The 16,663-nt window shown below is 32.5% G+C and overlaps 2 protein-coding genes and 1 pseudogene across 2 annotated transcripts in view; 2 read left to right on the top strand and 1 right to left on the bottom strand.

The window, feature by feature from the left end:
- The window catches only part of LOC125868390 (amino acid transporter AVT1I-like), a 100,213-nt pseudogene that overhangs the window by 3,301 nt on the left and 80,249 nt on the right, over positions 1–16,663 (top strand).
- The window catches only part of LOC125868999 (putative late blight resistance protein homolog R1A-3), a 130,546-nt gene that overhangs the window by 77,248 nt on the left and 36,635 nt on the right, over positions 1–16,663 (bottom strand). The window contains exons 2-3 of the mRNA XM_049549554.1: positions 12,311–12,385; positions 1,869–2,801 (exon numbers count right to left, since the gene is read on the bottom strand). Of these exons, the coding sequence (XP_049405511.1) occupies positions 1,869–2,801; positions 12,311–12,367 (990 nt within the window). The 5' untranslated portion in view covers positions 12,368–12,385. The remainder of the gene's footprint in view (positions 1–1,868; positions 2,802–12,310; positions 12,386–16,663) is intronic.
- The window catches only part of LOC125868380 (putative late blight resistance protein homolog R1A-3), a 151,833-nt gene continuing 149,296 nt past the window's right edge, over positions 14,127–16,663 (top strand). The window contains exon 1 of the mRNA XM_049549046.1: positions 14,127–14,210. Coding sequence (XP_049405003.1) covers positions 14,154–14,210 — 57 coding nt within the window. The 5' untranslated portion in view covers positions 14,127–14,153. The remainder of the gene's footprint in view (positions 14,211–16,663) is intronic.

Here is a 16,663-nt window from a genome sequence, read left to right as displayed (position 1 = left end):
TTTGCCTTCGTCTGAATGATTAAGTACTTCAAATGAATGAGCATACCGATTTCATTTAGCAATGAATCTGTCAATGTTATGCCCTTCAAATCCAAACTTTTGAGAAGCCTCAAGTGTTTTAGGTGACTCTTGTGGGGAAGACAATGCTTATAGACCTTCAGAGTGAGGAGGTGTTTAACATTAGGATTCTTCTTTTCTGGATCAAACACGACAAAATTTTCATTCAAACGAAATATATATGTACTAAAACGAATGATAATTCCACGTGGCATAAGATCCGAAGAAGAAGAAGAAGAGGAAGACGGAGCTTTTGAACCTCCTAGGAAGTGAAGCAACTTTTCCTTTCTAGATTTTATATAACAAAAGTCATGCACAAGATCATGAATTTTGCAAATAGAATTATTGAAAGGTATTACCAAGCTACTTGAAATTAACTCATTCACTACTTCTTCTGCACTTTTCATCTCAATCTGCTCCACTAGTCCTTGAGCAATCCATAAATCTTTCAACTCACAGATCCATATATCTTCGTCCTTTGGATAACTTGCAAGGTAAACCAAACACGGCTTTACATGATCTGGCAAATGGTCATAACTTAATTGTATGACCTTCACAACTTCCTCTTCATCCTTAAAAATAAAGGAACTCAAATTATTCAGAACTTCAAGCCACAAAGCCTCTTTCTTTTCCTTCCTTGAAATGACTCCACCGATTAGATCAAGTACTAAAGGAAGCCCATCACACTTTCGAGCTATCTTTTCTCCAACATCCTTTAGTTCATCAGGGCAATGCTCTTCTCCGAATACCCTTTTCTCTAATAACTCCCAACTTTCTTCTGATCTTCGCAATCGAAGATAAAGAGGATCACTGTGGCGTTTTCCATATAAAGCAACTTCCTCTTTCCGACTTGTTAAAATCACTCTGCTTCCTTTCTGAAATTCAGGAAAAGGACTTGTTAGCTCATCCAATGTTGCAGTATCCCACATGTCATCCAAGACAATAAGGTACCGCTGTCCACATAGTTTTTTCCGCAGCTTATCAGCAACATCATCATCTATGTCATGATCCTCATTGAATCGTTCTTTCAAACCAATAACTTGATTGAAAATTTTCTGCAACAACTTTTTCTCATTACGTTCCTGGTCGACTGTGCACCAAGCACAAACATCGAAATGATCAACAATGGACTTATGATTATACACTCTGTAAGCCAAAGTAGTTTTTCCAATCCCTGGCATGCCGACTATGGAAATGACATCTATCTCAGCTGGTCCGCTGGTGAGTTTCCTAATTATCCACTCTGTCTCCTCCTCAAAACCTACGATTATTTTACCAACTGTAATTGATGAGTTTCTTTCAACCGGCTTGTTGGGAGCATTTTCACCTATTTTGGGGATCTTCTCTTGCACCTCTTTTTTGACAAGCTTGATATTTTCTACGGTACCAGGAAGTATGAAGATAAGCTGCAATAGACCATGATCTCGGGCAAGAATTGAGTTAATGGCATGTTGCGTCTCATATGCCACATCTAGAACACGAGTCCAAAGATCTCTATGCAACTCTTGCTCAACATCCCTGAAGAACAATCTTATGATTTCCAGGTATACTTTCACCTGCTTAATTTCTTTTTTTATCAAAGCAACTGAAGAAGCATTGGAATTGGCCAAGTCATTCAAGTTTGTGAGTAGAAGAGTCATGAAGAGCAGTCCATCACTCAAGGGGAAGCAGAGCTGAGACGAGTCTGCACGGGCTTTTAAGAAATCATTCTTGAGATCCACCTTCAGGAGTTCAATACTTTCCAGCAAGTTTAGATTTGCATCACTTGTTCCGTTCATATTCTCTTCTAAGTTGCGAACAAGAACGAATACCTCCTTGGTAAGTTCTATAACACGTGCCAAGAGAACAAACAATTTGTCATGACGAATAATGTCCTTGAGCACATCAGTAAGAATAATCAATAGGAACTCTATCATGACATGAAAGTTACACGTTGAAGCTCTAGGAGTAACAGCATTAATAACCATTTGCTCTTGTAGATGAATCAGAGATTCTCTAAGAATGTCCGGAGAGGCTTCTACGAGCTGCTTGATGAAAAGTTCAACTTCTTCCGACTTTGAACCTTTCAAATTTGTACAACATATGTGCATAACCTCCAGTTCAACAGGAATAACCTCCACAAGTAGATTACCTAGCTTGGAGTTAACTAGAGAGACATCTGGTTCATCCACAAGAGTCAAACAGCAGAAGTTTACTACTCTCAGAGCCATAAGTTGAAGATGAGGTAAGACATATTCGATTGTTTCATACTCAACGCAACCATTTGCTTTCAACCTATGGAAATCTCTTAAATTGCCAAATACATTCAAAAGAAGCTCATATTGAGTCATTGATGGGAAAATAGATTCAGAACAACATTGGAGATACATGAGGATGACATCTAAAAGTTCAGTGAAACGATCCTCCGTCATGGTTGTTACACGACTTGGTTCAGCATAGCTATGTGAGCTAATATAACTTATGATATTCTCCAAGAGGTGATAAACCTTTCTATTAACCAGCATGTCTTCTCCACTTGGATGAAACAGTGACTGAACCAAATCATGAATCTCATTTGATATGCAAGACATTTCGTCATTACAGCTTTCTAAAAAGAAAGAGTAATGAAGATGACAAAATGCGGACACAAACGTCAGCTCCAATGTCAACTCTTTGAGAGAAGTTCGAACACGCCCACTATTTAACCTCTTTATGAAATCTAGAAGTTTGTCAATGTCCTTGCGAAGTACACCGAGGGATGACACCTGCCAAAAGAGCAAATGTTGTTTCAAATTATGTTAATACATAGATGGTGATAGTTTAGATAGAAAAAGGGAACGATTGATATAGTTGAGATGTGAAACTCGCCAAAGCGGGATGACACAAACATGTTTTGATTGTTGACTCTAATTTTTACTCTTACATTACAAGAAGCAACTGTTACAAGTGCAGAGGACTTTCTCTTGCTTTTTATGTTCTTTTTTATGTTCTTCTATAGAGAACCAATTATTTTTCACTATAATTGAAAAGTTGAAGTCTTTGGCCCTTTAAAAATATATATTTTAAATGTACATTTCTTTTGTTACTTATAATTATATTTTTTTATTTGTTTAATTTTATATTGGATAATAAATACATAGGGTAAAATAAGCAAATCATGTATTAGTATTGACATTGCTTAAAGTGCATTAAGCATGTTTTAGTCCTAAAATGCAAATATTCATTAAAAATGTTTTCCCCTTGTTATTACATAATTTTATTTTATATTGAAAAATTATAGGATTTTTTTTTACTTTTATGATACAATAAAACTAAATGAGGCATTTACTCATGAAAATATGGGTAAATATGGGTAAACTAGTATTTTACCCAACCCATTTCTTACCAATCCATTTTTACCCATATCAAATATGGGCGAGTTGAATTATTACTCATTTTATGTTGACCCATTTTCAACCCGCCCAAATTTTACCCAACCCGCCCATTTGTCACCCCTATTCTTAAGTCATTCCAAACATGTTGTACTTATGCCACCAAGGCCCGATTCTCATGATCTAATACAAGGTTTGATTATATTCTTGCCCTTACATTTATCAACCATAACAGATGATTTAGTACATAGAGTTTAACTTATATCAAAAAGATTAAATCATTGATTCTTATAGGTTATAAAGATTATATTCACCATCTAAGTTACATAAAGCAACAAACATACTTACAAGAATATATTAATTATGTGAATGAAAAAAATAATTATGCAACATATCAATGATTTTATACATTTGTGTTTGTATAAAAGCGAGAGAGGCGAGCGAGACTGCCACCAGGGAGAGTGGCGAAAATAGCAATAGTTTGCTATAGGGCACAATTAAATCAAAGTATATTTATAGCATTTAATTTGAATTAATAGTTTGCTATTATATACAATTTTCCCTAATAATTAATTATGTGAATGAAAAAATAATTAAATATTATATGCAACATACCCCATTTGTTTGTCCTTCATTTTCTTTTCCTCTTTCCATTCTCACTAATCAAGCTAAAGTAGTTTTAAAAAAAAATTCCTTCCTTTCAACTTCTCAAGAGAAACAATTTACATCAAACTAAGAATGAAGGAAAATCAAAGGTGTAATTAGAATCTTTTCTTTTCCAGTTGAGAGTTGTGAAGGTGTTAAAGATAAGCCCACTAATAATGCCTCACTAGGTGGGGTTCCTATTTGGTCCTTTGCCTTTTAAGAATATATTTTTGGGAAAAGGCTCAAAAATGCCCTTGCCATCAATTTTCATCACATATATAAGATCATAGTATATCCATCTTTAATTTTCATTTATATAACGATAAAAAATAATTATAATAAAATAAAAAATATTTTTATTTTTTATTTTTTAAAAATTGAAGTAGGATAAACATTCACTAATTTTAAAAAATATTATTAGAAAAAATATGTGTTAAAAAAATAATATATTTATTTGGAAGGACATTTTTGACCCATTAAATAACAATAAGGGCTTTTATGGACGAAAGTAATGAGGCAAAGGCATTTTTGGACCAAAGAATAAATGGATGACATTTTTGTTCATTTCACATAATTTAAGGGTGTTTCACTTATGAAACTTGTTTCTCCTGCTTTCATTAGAAAAGTCATTTCCTTATTTTTATAAATTAAAACTCATTTTTCTAAAGAAAAAAATTGACCAATCAATTTTTTTTAAAAAAAAAAATATATTTCAAAAAATTGTCTATGAGAAGTGCTTGGAGGAATTGAGAATTGGAGTATTTGGTACTAGAAAGAAGAAATAATTAGACATTGAGAATTGGACAATATAAAAAGACAATTCACAAGACTACTTTAGACTAAAGTCATCTTTTTATATTTTCATTTTAGTCTCATGGTCAAAAGTTACACATTATCATCTTATATTGTTTAATAAGGGAAAAAGACATAAGATATCCCTATTATATTGTTTACTTGATCAGTGCGTGTGTATAACTTAAATCCTTTTTTTCTTCTTGTCATACATGTTTTATTTGTGTGCTTTATATTAAGCATCATAACCTATGGATCAATGGCAACTATGGGGTACTCAATGTATGGACAAAATTTAATGTTACAAATAACATTAAATCTCCCTACCGGGAAAATTAGTTCGAAAATCGCGATATATACGACACTCATTAATCCAATAACAAAGTATGCTCTTGTTGTTTCTCCAATTGCAACGGTTATTGAAAATAAATTACCTTTACGAAAGAGTAAATTTATCGTGAGCTATTTCATCAGAACATTTTTGGTCATCAGCACGGTCATTGTGGCGTTAACCGTTCCATTTTTTGGATATGTCATGACATTTACGGGCGCGCTTTTGGGCATTATCGTGTCGATATTGTTACCATGCCTATGTTATCTCAAGATCAAGTAACTTTCATATTTGGAAGTTATGTTTATTGGGATGATTTTGGTTTTTGGTTCTTCAGTTGCCATACCTGGAAGTTACACTTCGTTGAAAAACATTATTAGTCATGTCTAGAGGTCACAAATGAACGGTTTGGACATAATTTGGATGAGTCAGAATGGACTGAATCAATGGGTCATTGCTCAATCCTGTCCTAAGTTTATTTAGACTATAATGAACTGAGTCAAGATGGGCTAAATAATGATTTGTAGCCCAAACCACTCAACTTGACCCCACTTTTCTTTTCTTTTTTTGTGAATTATCAATAAATTCTTTAAAATAGCCTACTGCATAAGCTAAATATTTGTCTTGTACTTAACTTAAACATAATGACAACAACATACCTAGTGTAATCCCACAAATGGGGTATAGGGAGGTGGTGTGTACACAAAGATGTTGTTTCAAAAAAAAAATACTAGTAAGCAACAGCCGCATAACGATATGATGATCTATTAATTACTAGGCTATTCATTAACACAGGAGGGATCTAAGATTACAAGTTTCAAAATTAAAGTCTTTCAACTTTTTTCTTAAATTTCATACTCATACAGATAGTGCCACGTAAAATGAAACAGATAAAAGTACTCAAAGAGCAGTTGTTGACACCCAATTTCGACCCTCTCCGATAATAATTAATTTCCGAGCTTCTTACTTTTCAAACGATTTAAAGTAATTAATTTTAGAAATTTCGAAAAAAAAAATATAATAGAATAGTTCGCAAGTTATTTCAAATAGTTTGTCACTTGTTATAATTTTTAAATAATAATATGTCTTTTATATAATTATGTATATAATTAGTGTATTTTATAAATATTAGAAAATCGTCTCAAAAAGATTTTATTTTTTACATAATTAGTCGGTTAATTGGTTTAGTTAGTTAATACTTATTATGAGTTATCAGTTTATGATTAAGTTAATTATTTCATTTCGCTAAGATTAAGAAGCTCATTAATTAATTTATATTATGTAACATCCGGAAATTTGAAATAACTTTGAAGAGGCTTAGAATTGGAATTAATCATTTTTGGAAGGAATTCAAAAATCTGGAAAATTTTGGTTAAGTATGGGAAAAAGGTGAGTTTTTGGCCAACTTTGAACAGTCATAACTTCTAGATCAAGATGATTTAGGTGTAGTTCCAGTTATTTTTGCAAAGCTCGTGGAATGATCTTTCCAACGCCACCAAGTTTGCTCGATTCCGAGTTCATATGAGTGAGTTATGCCCTTTGGAAGTTGGGCAGTTGGCAGGGAAGTCCGTCCGGAAATTTAAAGGGTATTTTGGTCTTTTCCCTAATCAATTGTTTTGGTTATATTAAGGGTTTAGACTGATTTTTAGATCAGTTTTTCCCTTTTTAAAAGAGTGAGAGTAAGGGTTTGTGAGTGAAAAGGAGAAGAAGAGGAGAAGGAGAGGATCAAGCAAGGTTTCGTCAAAGATTGTCGTGGATATCGTCGGGTGTGATCCCTACTAGGTATGTGAGATCATAGTGTTGGGTTGGTTCTTTCCCCACACTCCAAACTCGTTTTAATTCCGAGAAAAGATTGATTGTGTTTGTTGAAGTTGCTGGTTGTATTTGTTGAAGTTGTTGGTTGTATTTGTTGAAGTTGTTGGTTGTGATTGTGTTGAAGTTCTTGTTGATTTTGGGCATGTTTCCGGTTGTGTTTGTGAGTTGAAATCTATTGTATGTTGAGGGGTTTATGATTCTAAGTGTTTGGGGCTGGATCCATTGAAGTTAAGGTGGTTTAGAGTTGGAAAAATGAGGGAGAAAAGTCAAATTTCGGGGAAAAGGGCTGGGGCGTCGCGCTAGCCAGCGTGCCCCAAAAGGGACTCTGAAGTCCAGCCCTTGGGGCGGCGCCCCTAGCAGAGCCCCAACCAGGCCCTTCAGAACTTTTTGGTCTGGCGCTCCGCGCCTCTCAGAGTGCCAAGAACGCCAAGTTTTCCCATTCCTTCCTCACTTTTTCATACATGTTCCTAGGTAATGTACCTATGTTTTATAGTTGTTTTCAACACTGTAAGGTACATTTAAACCTCCCGAACTCATCCATAAACATGAGATAATTACCCTTGAATTCATAATCCAATTCGAGGAAAGTTTGGATCAAAGTCAAGTGAAGTTAGAGTCAATCTTGGAAATTAAGAAGTAAGTCCAAACAAGTCTTTAAAGTTGTTCAAGAGTCTTTATTGAATGTTTTAACTTCATTTTAAGGCTCGAGTTTCAAGTTAAGTAAAGAGTTTCAAGTTAAGCAAAGAGTATAAAGTTTCAAGTTAAGCAAAGAGTATAGAGTTTCAAGTTAAGCCAAGAGTATAAAGTTGAGTTCATTTCTCAAAAGTTATTAGAGAACTATGTATTCCCAAAGAAGTTTTAAAGAAATGTTTTCACATTTAAACAAGATTGGAAACTGAGATTTCCAAAGAGCCTTCGGGCTAGTTTTCCAAAAAAAGAGTTATCGCTTTCTAAATGAAGCAAGAGAGGAAACTGAGATTTCCAAGATAGCCTTTGAGCTAAGTTTTTGAGTAATTATCTCAAATCAGCAGGAAGAAGTATGTTTTTTATTAAACATAAGAGCCAGTATATTTTGGGAGTAGTATCGAGCACCGAGTTGGGGGAGCGTTCAAGGAACCCACAGCTCACATAGAACCATGTTAGCCACCATGGGTAGAAAATGATCATACTTTTTAGATGAATCATTTTCCAGATAGACTAGTGGATCCATTAGGCAGTTCAGGTCTTATACCTTTGGCCGGGTATAGGATGCTCTGGCAGCGTGAGGTCGATCGATGTATCATCACTATAGCTCTATGTGATGGTTGTCGGTTAGAGAAACTTCCATAACAGTTATTGTATTTTCATACACAGAAATTATTGTATTTTTATATACATCAGTTCATTTGTATTTCTATATACATCTCAGGCTTATTGTATCTTTGTATACACACAGAGTTTATAGCAGGTTTTAAAACAGCCTTTCTTTATATTGCACTTGTTTTAAATTGCCATATATTGAAAGAAGTCAGTCAGGTTGAGTTGAGTTGAGCCGAGTAAGCTATTCAGTTTATTCCAGATGTCCTTCTAGCCTATGTTGCTTAGTTTTCCAGCTCGCATACTCGTACATTCAATGTACTGATGCCAGTTGGCCTGCATCTTATGATGATGCAGACACAGGTACCCAGGATCAGCATCCAGCACGCCGTTGATCCAACTGAGCACTCCAGAGTCAGTGGTGAGCCTCTTTGCATTCCGGAGGACCCGGTTATTTTGTCCTTTTAGTTTTGTTTTATTAGGATGTTGCGGGGTCTGTCCCAACATCCATCTCAGTGTTATAGAGGCTTCACAGACAGTCAGTCAATCAGTTAGTTAGTTTTGAGTCTCTCATCTATGTATATATGTCAATATTCTATTTTTGGGACTCGAGTTGCCTTTTTGGCCAGATTTTTTATCAGTTGAGTTGTTTTATGTCCTTGCATTGCATGGAGTTATTCTGTTGAGTTAGGTTTCCGCTGAGTTAAGAAAGTCAGGCCAAGGGTTCGCTTGGGGCCATCAATGGTCTTCGAGTGCCGGCCATGTCCAGGGTGTAGGCTCGGGGCATGACATATTAATTCGTCTTATTTAATTTTTTTTAGCCGAATTACCAATTAAGCTCAATTTGGTTATATTCTTAAATTCAATTGCTATAATTGTAATCAAATGGGCCAAATTCTCAACTCCAATCCAAACTCTTTCCTTACCTAACCTTTAAACCCACTTAAAATACCATTTTTGGGCCAAATTCAACCCCTTTTCTAGCAGCCCAACAACAATTCAGCAATTTCCATACCAATTCCAGTGAACTCCTAGCCCAAAACCCCCCAGCCCACTTCCTTTCCAGCAACCCGGCCCACCTTCCCTTTTCCTTCACAATAGGAACAGTCCAAACGCTAACAGAACGAGAGAAACCCAGAACTACTCCGTTAAACAACGACGCTATTTCCAGCAGCTCACGTCGTCAATACACGGACAGCGCATGAGCAGTACGATTCCGTTGTCTTCTTCTTCATGTCCCTTTCAATTCATACTAATATCGCAGCAGGCACGCGCTCCGTCCCCCTTTCCCCTTTCGAAATGAGTTAAAACCTCAAGGAAAAGGTGTCTCTCCTTAATAGTGAAAAAATTTCGAATTTTGGAATCGAAATGGGCCCTTGAATTCGAACGGGATCCGTTTTTCCCCCATTTTCTAATTTCGGATTCCCCCTCTATAAAACTCTTCTTTATTTTCCAGTAGAGGGGGGAGAGATTTTTTAGTGAGAAGTCACATAGAGAAATCATCCCTAAAGCTATAACAAATCGTTCAGTAAACCTACTTCAGGGACAATTTTATTTTATTTTTCGTTTGGGGTTGCGAAAGCCTGGTCGGATTTGCGAAGTAAGTGCTTTGGTGGTGAGAGCTCGTTGACTCAGCTCACTGCCCCGACAAAGGTATTATCCCTTTCCCTTTGCTAAGTTCTTCTTCATCATCTCGTGTTATTGTTGTTTCGAAATTTTCAATTTTGTGAATCAGGTTGCCGCTGTTTTTTTTTTTTCTGATTTCTTTAATGAAGATACAAAGTCATGGTTTTAACATTTGAATATGGCTAAGTGTTACTTTCTCGCTAATGAAATATGTTGTTGTGTTATTAATCTTGTTCAGGCCATTATTTTGATCAAATCATCCTAGCTTGTCTCGGCTTATTGTTGATGTCTAGTAATTGATCATTTTGGTTTGAGTAAGTAAATTTTAGTTGTTGAGGTATAAAATATGTCCTTTTAGATATGATTTAAGCATAGAATGTTTCGATTAAGAGTTTTGGTTCCCTTTTGATTTTCGCGTCTAATATGCTAGTGTAATAGTCTCTCTGTTTCAATGGCTAAAGAATATCTTGGTTAGCTCTAATTTTGTTATAATGGTTTATTTTCCTTGTCCCCCATAGGCTCATGCTTAGCAGTAACTAGTTCTCCCTTTAAGCTTGCTAGTCATTAACTAATATAATTGGTCTACAAAAAGAAGCAAATAGGAGGATAATTTTGTTTTCATTGGAAGTATTTAGAATTGATATTGATGCCTCACTTTCTTGCATCCTATTATTATCTCGCCTATTTCTGATTCCCCCAAAGCAGTGGCTCCATGTCAAAATTAGTCCTTTATTTCGTAATATGTGGTCTTAGTCTTGATGTGTTATTTGTGCAGGAGTTCTTTTATTTTAGTTTGAGTTTGAGTCTAGTAAAGTGTTAAATGTTTCGATGTTTGTTATTATTTAAGGTTGGTTCTCCTTTTGCTAACTTAGTTTTGTCTTTCTTTTCTTGCATGAAATCTGTCCGAGTTTTAACATGAACTCCTATCCCCTGTCCTTGCCTCTTGACTTGTATCGAAATCCAATGTTTCTCCTATATCGAGTCATCCGAAGTAGTGGAACAGGCTGCAACGCAGTCTCGGAAAGCCCCAAAAATAGGCTGTATACATGTTGTATACAGCAGTATACATCGATGTACGTTGAAATACAGGTTGAAAATAGAGACGCGGGTGTACAGGAGTCTGAAAAATAGATTACATGCTTTTGTATACACTAAGCTACAGGTTCTGGACACCGTATACAAGAATATACAGCCGTATATGGAAGTTGTATACACTGCATAAAGGCAATGGAAAATGGGCCAAGGGTCCAGAAAATTGAATTTGGGCCAAAAGCCCCAAATTTGGCCTAACTTCCTTCTTTCTTTGTTTTATTTGTTTTCTAACTAACTTTTTTATTTAATTTGGTTTAACTTAATTAATTCCCCAAAAGATGAACATATTTTTTATGTTAGTTTATTTTAATATAGTTCAATTTTTTTTATCAACTCTGATGCTTTTATTTAATATTTAGTCAAAACTTTATATTTCATTTTCAATTAATTTAAAACAGTTCAGGCTTTAATTAATCAAATCGGATCTAATTATTTTTAAAATGATTTAAAAAGATAAATTCTAATTAATCTAGTTTCTTTTGTTAAAATTCTATTCGTTTGCATTTTAATTCAATTGTCTCACTTTGGATCCTTTTTCTCTAAAAAAATAAAACGAAATAAAATGTGTCATTTATTTAATTATTTTCCTCAAAGTTAGACAAATATTGCAAATTATTATTTTTATGTTAAAACACTTTTTTTTCTCTCTAAAAAAAATAGTCAAAACATATTTTAGTAAAATCGTTGGTCAACCGCAAGTTAGCGGGCATTTCGAGGGCCTAACACCTTCTCGGAATGTACATTGAACTCGAACCTTTTTTCAATTGATTTTGTCTGTTTAAATCTTTTGAAAACTTTTAGTTTTTTTTTTTTTTTTACTAAAAAAAATTAAGTGGCGACTCTTTTATTTTGGAAATTTGATTTTTCTTAAATTATAAGTTTAATCGATTTTTTGAAACTTAGTCATTTTTTCTTTTATTTATATTTTTGAGTAAAACAACAGTTCTTTAATAAAATATCATGTTGCTCTGGATGTAATCAAAGCAAGGCAGGAATAAAAAATAACGATAGCAGAATAGCAAGATAAACAAAACAAATAATCATCCAAGTCAATACAACAACAACATAACAACATAGTCCCACAAAGTAGGATCTAGAGAGGGTAGAACATATGCAAACCTTACCCCTACCGCAAAGGTACATAAAACTGTTTCTGATAGATCCTCGGATCAGGAAAAACAATCGGAAGTAATGAAGATACAAGAAACAAGAAACAATGACAAAAATAGCATATAGTAACAGAACAAAAACTACAACAAACAATATACTAATTGAGGTACAAGAAACAACAGACAGAATAACATACCAATGAGTTGCTTGCTAATTTCTCTATTTCTCCTTCATTTTCTTTTCCTATTTCCATGCATGCAATTCTCAAAATCTGAACAATTACTCTGCTAATTAGTCTCTAATTAACACCACAAATGTCTAGAAAAAAATTAATTTGTAAAGAAGAAAGTATTAACATCCAAATATTCTTCAATAATCATACCTTAAAGTTGACAAAATGGGACAAAGCAGTTGAAATAATTACTTGGTCAAAGACAAACTTGAAAGGCCAAACAAGATTTAAAAAGTTACTCTAGTACTTCCCCGTCCACATTTAATTATCATATTGCGTTTTAGAAAGTCAATTTTTTGCATATTAATATGATAAAAAAAATACATCATAAAATATTAGTCAAAGTTGTTTGACTCTAAAAATAGAAGTCATAACAATTAAAAGTGGATGGAGAAAATAATTTATATTCCCTTATATAAATTATTATTTCTGAACATGATATCGCATAGCACTTTTTTTATTTTCAAATACTTGACCTTTTAATTTATAAATTACGTAAAAAATATTATAATAAATTAATAATTTAAAAAATATATGGAAAAATTAAATTTTAAAAAAATAAATCATTTAACTCTTGAAATCCGAATACAATCCCAGGGTGGAGGCTGTAGTACACATTATCATCTTAGTCTTTGTAAATTAAATAATTAATTGTCATCTTCAAGTCTCTGTAATCAATTGTGGAAAATATAATATTTTACACTCCACTTGTTTTGAGATTACCTATAAAAAAATTCTTTCTTTTTTTGTGGGTTTGTAAACTTCCCTATCTGATTCCAATTGGATGTTCTTTTTGGGCGTGCTCGGTAGAGAAATAAAATATTATTCTATAAATATTTGTGTATAAGACGTGAGAGTTAAGTGGTGGGTGTGTGGGGCTACGCGGATGAGGGTGATGATGAGGTGTATTGAGAGTAGAAAAAGGGTATAATTTGTTTTTTCTTTCTAAGAAAAAAGTCATTAAGATGTCTCAACTCATCCTCCTGATGCTTATTGCACGCTAGATAATCATTTTGTATTAGTGTGTAAATGACTTTTCATGCAATTATAGGGGTGTCTTGTGTCTTTTTTCCATGATTAAACAAATATAAGATGATAATTAATTTTTAACTTTTGACCATGAGACTAAAAGAAAATATTAAAAAATGACTAGTCTAAAGTAGTACTGTGAATTGTCTTTTTATATTGTCTAATTATTTCTTCTTTCTAGTAGTACCAGTAATACTCCAATTCTCAATTCCTTTAAGCACTTCTCATACACAATTTTTTTTTGACCTATATCAATTTTTTACAATATGAATTGGTCAATTTTTTTATTTATAAATATAAGAAAAATGACTTTTCTAATAAAAACAGGAGAAACAAGTTTCACAAGTGACATTCTAAAACACCATTTATTTTGAAACAGAGGGAGTAATACCTCACTGCTCAGACCAAATATATATGAATCATAAAATTGCATGTTTTGACTTTTAAATGGGCTAGTCTTTAATTTCTGTTCTTTTAACAATCAAATTTATACCTAACAAGATATAAATTTTTTAGCAAGTGAAATCATATCTTGACATAATTTATAAAATATTATGATACGAAAATATAAATTTATCCTCCTCAAAAAAAATTATTCAAAAGTGCAAATGACTAAATAGGAACCCCACTTAGTGATACATTATTAGTGGGCTTATTTTAATAACTTTACAACTCTCTACTGGAAAAGAAAAGATTCTAATTACACCATTAATTTTTCTTCGTTTTTAGTTTGATGGAAGGAAAATTTTTTTGAACTACTTTGGCTTGATTAGTGAGAATGGAAAGAGGAAAAGAAAATGAAGGACAAACAAACGGGGAAGATAACAAATCATTGGTATGTTGCATATAATATTTAATTATTTTTTTCATTCACATAATTAATTATTAGATAGTACAAGCCCGTGCAAGCACGGGCCCAACTCTGTGCTATCTTAACTAAAAAAACATATATATATATATATATATATATATAGCCCATGCAAGAGGACTTTCTCTTGCTTTTTATGTTCTCTTCGATAGAACTAATTATTTTTCACTATAATTGAAAAGTTGAAGTTTTTGGCCCTTCAAAAATATATATTTTAAATGTACATTTCTTTTGTTACTTATAATTATATTTTTTATTTGTTTAATTTTATATTGGATAATAAATACATAGGGTAAAATAAGCAAATCATGTATTAGTATTAACATTGCTTAAAGTGCATTAAATATGTTTTAGTCCTAAAATGCAAATATTCATTTACTTTGAAATTAAAAATGTTTTCCCCTTGTTATTACATAATTTTATTTTTCATTGAAAAATTATAAGATTTTTTTTTTTTTACTTTTATGATACAATAAAACTAAATGAAGCATTTTCATCTAAAAAAAGACTAAAATATTTTCTCCATGTTGAATTCTTAAGTAGAGTACTATTTACTCATGAAAATATGAGTAAATATGGGTAAACTAGTATTTTACCCAACCAATTTCATACCCAATCCATTTTTACCTATATCAAATATGAGCGGCTTGAATTATTACTCATTTTATGTTGACCCATTTTCAACCCGCCCAAATTTTACCCAACCCGCCCATTTGTCACCCCTGTTCTTAAGCCATTCCAAACATGTTGTACTTAGGCCACCAAGGCCCGATTCTCATGATCTAATACAAGGTTTGATTATATTCTTTCCCTTACGTTTATCAACCATAGCAAATGATTTAGTACATAGAGTTTAACTTATACCAGAAAGATTAAATCATCGATTCTTATAGGTTATAAAGATTATATTCACCATCTAAGTTACACAAAGCAACAAAAACATACTTACAAGAAACATTAATTATGTGAATGAAAAAAATAATTAAATATAATAAACAACATACCAATGATTTGTTATCTTCCCCTTTTGTTTGTCCTTCATTTTCTTTTCCTCTTTCCATTCTCACTAATCAAGCCAAAGTAGTTTTTTTAAAAAAAAAAAATCCTTCCTTTCAACTTCTCAAGAGAAACAATTTACATCAAACTAAGAATGAAGGAAAATCAAAGGTGTAATTAGAATCTTTTCTTTTCCAGTTGAGAGTTGTAAAGGTGTTAAAGATAAGCCCACTAATAATGTCTCACTAGGTGGGGTTCCTAATTGGTCTTTTGCCTTTTAAGAATATATTTTTCGGAAAAGGGTCAAAAATATTTTTAAACTACGTGAAATGAATAAAAAATCCTTCATTTATAGTTTGGCTCAAAAATGTCCTTGCCATCAATTTTCGTCACCTATATAACATCATAGTATATCCATCTTTAATTTTCATTTATATAACAATAAAAAATAATTATAATAAAATAAGAATTTTTTTTTTTAAAAAAAATTGAAGTAGGATAAACATTCATTAATTTTAAAAAATATTATTAGAAAAAATATGTGTTAAGAAGAAAATAAATAATATATTTAGTTGGAAGGGCATTTTTGACCCATTTAATAATAACAAAGGCGTTTATGGACGAAAGTAATGAGGCAAGGGTAATTTTAGACCAAATTATAAACGGATGACATTTTTGTTCATTTCACATTGTTTAAGGGTGTTTCACTTATGAAACTTATTTCTCCTGCTTTCATTTGAAAAGTCATTTCCTTATTTTTATAAATTAAAAACTCATTTTTCTAAAGAAAAAAATTGACCAATCAATTTTTTTTTTTAAAAAATATATATTTCAAAAAATTGTGTATGAGAAGTGCTTGGAGGAATTGAGAATTGGAGTATTATTGGTACTAGAAAGAAGAAATAATTAGACATTGAGAATTGGACAATATAAAAAGACAATTCCCAAGACTACTTTAGACTAAAGTCATATTTTTATATTTTCTTTTTAGTCTCATGGTCAAAAAGTTACACCTGCATTATCATCTTATATCGTTCAATCAAGGGAAAAAGACATAAAATACCCCTATAATTGCATGAAAAGTCATTTACACACCAATAATTATAAACATATTTTACTTGATCAGTGCGTGTTTGTAGCTTAATTTTTTTTTTCTTCTTGTCATACAGGTTTTATTTGTGTGCTTTATATAAAGCACCATAACCTATGGATCAATGGCAACAATGGGGTACTTAATGTATGGACAAAATTTAATGTCACAAATAAAATTAAATCTCTCTATCGAAAAAATTAGTTTGAAAATCGCGATATATACGATACTCGTTAATCCAATAACAAAGTATGCTCTTGTCGTCTCTCCAATTGCAACAACTATTGAAGATAAATTACCTTTACGAAAGAGTAAATTTATCGTGAGCTACTTC

The sequence above is a fragment of the Solanum stenotomum genome, chromosome 6, assembly GCF_019186545.1.
Source record: "Solanum stenotomum isolate F172 chromosome 6, ASM1918654v1, whole genome shotgun sequence".
NCBI lineage: Eukaryota > Viridiplantae > Streptophyta > Magnoliopsida > Solanales > Solanaceae > Solanum > Solanum stenotomum.
This window is presented reverse-complemented; position numbering and strand designations above follow the sequence as displayed.